Source organism: Scardinius erythrophthalmus (assembly GCF_964197995.2).
Source record: "Scardinius erythrophthalmus genome assembly, chromosome: 5".
Taxonomy (NCBI): domain Eukaryota; kingdom Metazoa; phylum Chordata; class Actinopteri; order Cypriniformes; family Leuciscidae; genus Scardinius; species Scardinius erythrophthalmus.
Genome location: NC_138225.1, coordinates 12,170,148 through 12,177,555, shown reverse-complemented (window position 1 = coordinate 12,177,555; position 7,408 = coordinate 12,170,148). Strand labels below are relative to the sequence as shown.

Genomic DNA, 7,408 nt, shown 5'->3' with positions numbered 1-7,408 from the left:
GTTTCTCCTGTTTGTTAGCGCTGTTTCATCTGCCTTTAAACTGGTTTAAATCACTGAGACAATGTGTTCGCTGAATTCAAGCCCTTCTCACTGGATCTCGTGACGAGAGCGATCAGAGTAAACGCATCGGCTCTAGTGACCTCGCGCTGCGCTGCCGTTTGGACTTTGAGCCGAGCGGATAAATGGTCCCGTGTGGCGCGCGGTTCAAATGAGTTTCATTTCGCTTTTGGCGCATAAACATTATCGGACATTTATCGAACTCTTGATATCGTTTTATCGAGAAAAATTATATCGCGATAATTATCGTTATCGTTTTATCGCCCAGCCCTAGCTAAAAGTTTTCAAATTTTTTATTTTGCATGTCTGTGTGAGGTAATCGAAGTTGCTAAGGACTCAAGTTGTTGAAGCTCCGCCCTCTGTGCCGGAACCAGCAGCTCATTTGCATTTAAAGGGACAGACACAAAAAGGTGCATTTTTGCTTACCCTCATATAGTGACAACTTTAACATGCTATATAAAAATACACACTCTGTGGACATCAGAGATTTATTTTACATCTTGTGAATAGGGCATTATACCCATAGACTGTAAAAAATATGGACAAAGCGTCTGTGACGTCACCCATAGACTTTCTGAAGAACGGGTTTGAAGCCGTTTATGGGGGGTATGGGCGGCGCCATCTTGGAAAATCTTGGGAAATCCTAACCCCGCCCACCTTCTGACGCAGCGCACGTCACTCAGCTCGCTCTGCTACTCCGGTTATCTCTGTGTATATTTCAGTCAACGAAATATGTTATAAAACACCTTACTAACTCTTTTCGTTTTCATTTAAAGAAATCTTAAGCATTATAGCCACACAAATGTGGTTCAGGCAACGCATACTGATTATATTCAACTGCACATAACGTTTGCCTATTTATGAAAAAAATATATATATAAAACACAAACCTGCCTCTTTTCATTTTAAATATAATATAAAAATATTAAACATTTTATGGTCCAGGCATTATGTGCATTTGTACTAAACAACAGATTTTGCAGTAAACAACATTACAGATCATCTTCGTTGTATTAAAATTTAAAATGACAAAAACTCAACCCAGTCTCTTTTTGTTAAATTTCAGTTTTATCAATGTTAGCCATTTTAAAAGTATAAGTAAAACGTATAAGAAGCTATACAAATAAAGCAAACAATTCAGTCAAACATACAAAGTCAGCGCGAGTCTAACCATACATCGGTAAAGTTAAAGCTGCAGTCGGCAAGTCTGGCAGATTGAGTGGACTTAGCCAAAATTTTGAATGTTTACAACTCTCATGCCCCTCCCCCACTACCAACGAGCACCCGCCCATCGTCAGTGCATGTGTACCTGATTTTCTGTGAACGCGCGCGTCTCTTCAGCATCGATAAACACCATGGACTCGGAGGTAGGCTGCCCTGGCTAATCTATCCATAGAAAGCAATAACAGAGGAATTGGAAGCTTGTTAGTAGATTTTCTCTCCGCCATCACGCTTCGTACAATCTTCAGGCGAACTTCAGGCGTGTCGTGTGCATGTGATATTGTAATGTGCGCGTCTGCTCGAGGGAGAGGGGATCTGTGGCGTGTGCACGAACTGTGATTGACAGTCAGATCTCACACCCCCCTGCGCTGATTGGACCCGATGAGACGGGAGCGGTGGATTTTTGCACAACAAATAACACGCTCCAGGTGGAGTTAGAAGCTCGGGTTTTTTTCTAAAACCAATTTATTTATGTTGTTCTGTCGGATTATAGTGTCGATTTCACTAAATATGATCAAAAAAAAGTTGCCGACGGCAGCTTTAAATAGCTTATAAAGTTATGAAACTTCCCCTCAGCCAAAACGATTGCCCTGGGAAAAAAATATAGATTCACGAGACCAAAAATCGCCCGTTAGATATACACAAGACGATATAGATATACACAAGACGAATTATATCTCATGTTTACCACTACAGAGACGCCAGAGTCCGCGGCATTGGCGGCAAACCTTAGAATGTCAAGCCGATGAAAGACCGTTCCAGGCGGGGTACATCGCGCCGAGCGCCCGGTCATCGCTGGATCAACTGGATAAAATTTTCATAAATCTTTAAATAAACCACAGATTTGAGCTTTAAACAACTACATTCTCGCCTGAAAAACTCTTAAAACTACATTTCATGATACAGAAACAGTAGTATTATATATCAACTGTATTAAAAAATGGCGCTTCTTGTTGTCATTCTCCGTGGCGCTGCCTTGTCAGCTGTCAATCAAGCTGTCAATCAAAGTTAACCACGCCCTTATTGTCATATATTTTATAACTAAATATGATCTAAACTAACGAGTTAGAAAAAAATTCACCCCCCTCACAGTTGTCAGGCACTCGGAACCTATCGAAAAATACAATAAAAGTCCATGGGACCAACCTGTAAAAACATGAATTTCTGCTGTGAAAACGGACATTTTAACATGGGGGCTATGGACATTTGCTCCCTTTTGGGACCTGCCCCTAGCGGATTTTCGATGTATTGCAGTTTTTCGCACTTCCGGGTAGGCTTCATTTTTCAGATCAGAATGTTGCCGCTTGATTATACCACCCCTTTTAAATAGACCTACGGTAGCTGACAAAATAAAGTCTTCACTCTATAAATGAACTATAGATTGATTCTTAATAAATAGCTTAAATTTATTCAGTCAAGCATTGGGTGATAGTCTATTTTCTTTTGTTGTTTTATTAACATTAATCAAACAATATTAGGCTGCTAGTCCGGCCCTTTTGCACGTACCCAGTACATTGGAACACATACGATTTCTTTTTACAAACAATTCACTAAAGACATACCCGACTGTGTTTACGTGAGTACTCGCCAGGACGTGCATTTTTACATAGAATTTTGACTATTCAAACCTAATAATCCGCGAAAGAGAACTGAAGTCGCGATCACATGCTGTGTGAAAGGCGTGTGCTTCAGGTCTGAGCCCGGCAGCACGAGCTCGTTCTACGCTTTATTTTCTCATGCATGTTTCTTTGTCAAGCGCTGCGCGTATATATTTTACTGTTCTGCTTCCATTATTTAGTGAATGTAAACAGTTGAAGCAGAGCTCTGCACACACACATCATGACTATATTACAACTTACATTTGCACAAAACAACAAGGTTGCGAATGCACAAGCAAATGTGTGGTCAATCATGAAGGTGTAACTAGCCCTACGTGCTCCCTTTATTTCTCGTGTCTGCTTTACGTGTTTTGCAGTTGAGCAGTACAGTTTTAAAAGCTAATTAAATGCACTAAGGCCTAATCCTGGCTTAATTATTTAAAATAATTAAGTGTATATGTATAATGTATATATATATATATATATATATATATATATATATATATATATATATATATATATATATATTATAACATTATTCTTTTTCTTTATTATTATTTTTTTTAATAAGTGAAATAACTTCTTTCAGTACTTTTTTCAGCTGCAGCTTTTCAAGCAAGAAATTGATTGAACAAATGCAAAAAATAAAACTCTACATAGACTTCACTGGATAAATGATTCATCAAGAATACTCACCAATATGGGCATTTTGACAATTTTATCTGTATTTGTCTGTTCGAGTGCGGTGATATGCAAAAGAGAACTGCTGCGTGAGAGCTGTGAGAACTGAATTTTTGCTGACATTTATCTTCAACATGTTTTTTGTAGGAGGGCAAAGCTGTATCGTTTTGCCAGTGAGAACGACCCTCCCGAGTGGAAGGAGCGCGGGACGGGTGATGTCAAACTCCTGCGACACAAAGAGAAAGGTACCATCCGCCTTCTCATGAGGAGAGACCGCACCCTCAAAATCTGTGCCAACCACAACAGTGAGTGTAATCGTTATCTGTCCTCCTCCTGTCAATTTTCCAATCATGTGCTGGCATTAACTCATGAATTGAAATCCTGTGCTCTAGTTATGCCGTTGATGGAGCTGAAGCCCAATGCAGGCAGTGACAGGGCCTGGGTGTGGAACACACATGCTGACTTTGCAGATGAAAAACCCAAAGCAGAGATGCTGGCTATTCGATTCCTTAATGCAGAGAGTGAGTACAAATGAACATGATCTCCAGAACAAATCTCAGCTATCTTGTTAAAGTAAAACTAATTGAAGCCCTACAAAATACAGAAATAAACAACAGTAGCGAGTAGCGACAGAACTTTTCTTCCATATTGTGACTTGTATGCGAGTGAAACAAAAATATTAGGTGGGGACATGATTCTCTCTATTGTTGATTGGATGGAGGCAGATCTGAATGCAAGCTAGGGGTGTGACAGTTAGTATATAATCGTGAGACCGACAGTTATAGTTGAACACCGTCATTAGAACTCTATAACTGCCAAAACCGTGTTAAAATATTTTTTACAAACATTTTTTATCATAGAGAATGTTTAAATACTAATTAAAAACAATTGTTAACAGTCTGTTATTAATGGTTTACGTCGTTTCCAACTGTATTTGATTCTTTGCCAAGTAGCTACCTTCTGACCGACCGCCAATCATTTGAGATAGAAATAACAGCTATGATATAGTGATGTGCCATCATTATGAGATTTATGAAACAAATGAAAAACATTTGCAATAATAAACATTTGCAATCGGGAGACATGGTTTTTACCACTTAATGAAGTTTGCTTTGTAGAAAGCCTTTCTTTAAAGCGAATTTCGTTTTGTACAAATTGTATCTTAATTTGAATAAATGTTTCATCAACCAATTGAATGTATGTAATAAATAAAAAGCAAATAGCCTATAGCAGACAATATAATAACCGTGACATGGAGGCACGGGCGCGCTGCGTTCACTTGCATTGCATTGTGAACTAGAGCGCATCTCATCGTAAATGAATGATACTCAGCGTAGGCCTAATACATTAGCATTAAATATCTTTGCTGCTGCATCGTTTCTAGAACAGACAAGGGCTTTCTTGCGGCTCGCATCAGCAGAGCATTGCATCGTCCATAGACCGCAAAACAATCAGCAGATGGCGGGCGGGTGTGGCTTTGAAATCTGGTCAAAAAACGTTGGTGCGGATGATGAGTTAGCCTATGTGATGCGGTTGCGGATGAAATAATACCCCATCCGCGTATCTCTATCGATAACAACATTGAACACTACACAAATATTCATTTTATTTTTTTAATTTAGGTGATCAAGTACCTAATCAGTGTCTGTTCTTTATTCAAACTAAGTTGTCCTATAACAGACTAACGTCTCACACACACACACACACACACACCCCACGATGGTTATTTTGCGAACTGTCACATTTGACTCACGTCATAACCGTCATCACCAATTCTGAAACCGGCACACCCCTAATGCAAGCTTGTAGTTGATTGTAATAATGGGGCGGGGTTTAAGTTGGAGACGTCCAGCAACATCACTAGAGAGAAATGTCCTTTCTCTAGAATATTACAAGGCCAATTTTTGAAAAAAATTAACTCATGCATGTATGATTCATTCATAATAAGTGAAGATGCATTTAGAAAATGGTTACATTTCCATTTTCCGCAGACTTTAAATTATACTAGTTGTGAAGAGCATAATAAATACAATGCATTTAAAAATTTTGATCATTAGTGTAACAGACTTCTGCTTTGTGCCCTTTGTTTCCTTTGTCTTGCAGATGCACAGAAGTTCAAGATGAAGTTTGATGAATGCAAAGAAGAGGCCAGAAAGTATCTAGAAGGTAAGATGATAGCATTTTCTACCATGATTATTGCAGACTCACTCTGTTTAAGACTGACACATCCAGCCTTAGACTTTTTCTGTCTGCTACAGTAACATGAGGATTGTTACAAACTGCCTCGCCATTCACTTGGGAGGTGACCGTATCTTCTCAGACATTTTTTTTGTTTTTCATAAATTTGTGTTAAGCTCGAGTTGGAGTACTCTTTGAAGCGCCTTCAACCTAACTGTTTTAATTTCGTTTCACAGGTAGCATGAACAGCCCTAACAAAGTGGCAGAGAAGCTGGAGGAGCTGTCTGTGAAAGATGACAAGACAAAGAGTTCAGAGGACAAGAAAGAGGATGTGAAGGAAGAGAAGAAAGAGGAGAAGGCTGGTGAGGAGAAGAAATGAGCCTGGAACATCGCTTCATACGGATCCTCCACTTGCCATTTACCCCTTTTATACAACAGACTCTGAAATTGAAAAATTGGACACTTTTGTTTTTTCTTTTTGGCCTCTTGACTTCACAAGACCTTGGTGCCACTCTTAATGCGTCCATTTCTCAATCATCAAGTTGTTGTGAGCTTTTGTCCCATTCACAAACTCTCATATTGCCCTTCATTTTCTCATTCATTGTGGACCAGTCGTCAGTCATCATGTATTTGTGTATTTACACGACATGCTATGATACAAGGCTTGTGCTATTGATTGATTCCCACATTGGGTAACTTCTTTTGTTGTTTTTCTTTTGTACTTTAAAGAGTTATATTGTGAGCGTCTAGATGAGCACTGTCTGATATGAGAGCGGGCTGTTTGAGTTGATAGGGAGTATGAGTATCTGCGATCTTTGACTTTTCCTTACAATAAAGTCACATGAGGAACATTTGGCTTCTCTGTGGCTTGAATTTACTATTGAATGATTAAAATGATTCATTTTCTGTGGAGGGCTGCATCTGGCAAAAAAGAAAAGAAAAAAAAGACTGCTCTGAATAACTGAAGGAAGTTTTATGAGTATGACCCTTCTATTATGAGTGTGACCCTCTTCTGTTTGAATTGGAAATCAAGAAAATAAAGAATGGTTGACTCCGTTATCACTCGAGTGTGGAAAAGCAGTGAGGTTTTAAAAAGCTGAAACCTGTTGTCATAATGCACATTAAGTTCTTTTTAAAAATATATAGGGAGATTAGTAGGTACTGTATCACTAATGAAATACGGTTTTCATTCCACAAGGCTTGTTACAACTTAAATTCCAACAAACCGCATTGATAAAGTTTTACAGGCCATGTCTAAGGTTTATCTTATGAAATATTACAACGACTGCATGCACAATAATTTGGTCTCTTAGACATTGTTTTGCTTTTTATTTTATTTTGAATGTACATTTTAGGAATTGCGGTTTTGATGTGTTTGAACCGCACAATTTCCACATTCCCAGTTTGAGTATTTTTTTAATAAAAGCAAAAGGGTCCCTTAAGTTGCATTTGGCATGTGATGAATGACTTGAAATCTCACATTTTATAGTGGTTACTAAATATACATCATGTAAAAGGGTTGTGATCAAATCAAATTAAAGACTGATGCTTTGTCATACATCAGTGTCTGTATGGCTTCCATTCAAAAGCCTAATGGGGCGGATATGATTTTTCAGTTTGTGTAATAGCATATGATTTGGAGATGTTGGTCATGACACAGGTCTTTGTCTGCT

At 38.6% G+C, this 7,408-nt stretch overlaps 1 protein-coding gene across 1 annotated transcript in view; it reads left to right on the top strand.

Annotated features, from left to right (window-relative positions):
- Positions 1-7,293, top strand: part of ranbp1 (RAN binding protein 1) — an 8,825-nt gene extending 1,532 nt beyond the window's left edge. The window contains exons 2-5 of the mRNA XM_081365343.1: positions 3,705-3,862; positions 3,950-4,078; positions 5,661-5,723; positions 5,972-7,293. Coding sequence (XP_081221469.1) covers positions 3,820-3,862; positions 3,950-4,078; positions 5,661-5,723; positions 5,972-6,114 — 378 coding nt within the window. The 5' untranslated portion in view covers positions 3,705-3,819 and the 3' untranslated portion in view covers positions 6,115-7,293. The remainder of the gene's footprint in view (positions 1-3,704; positions 3,863-3,949; positions 4,079-5,660; positions 5,724-5,971) is intronic.
- The last annotated feature ends 115 nt before the right edge of the window (positions 7,294-7,408 follow it).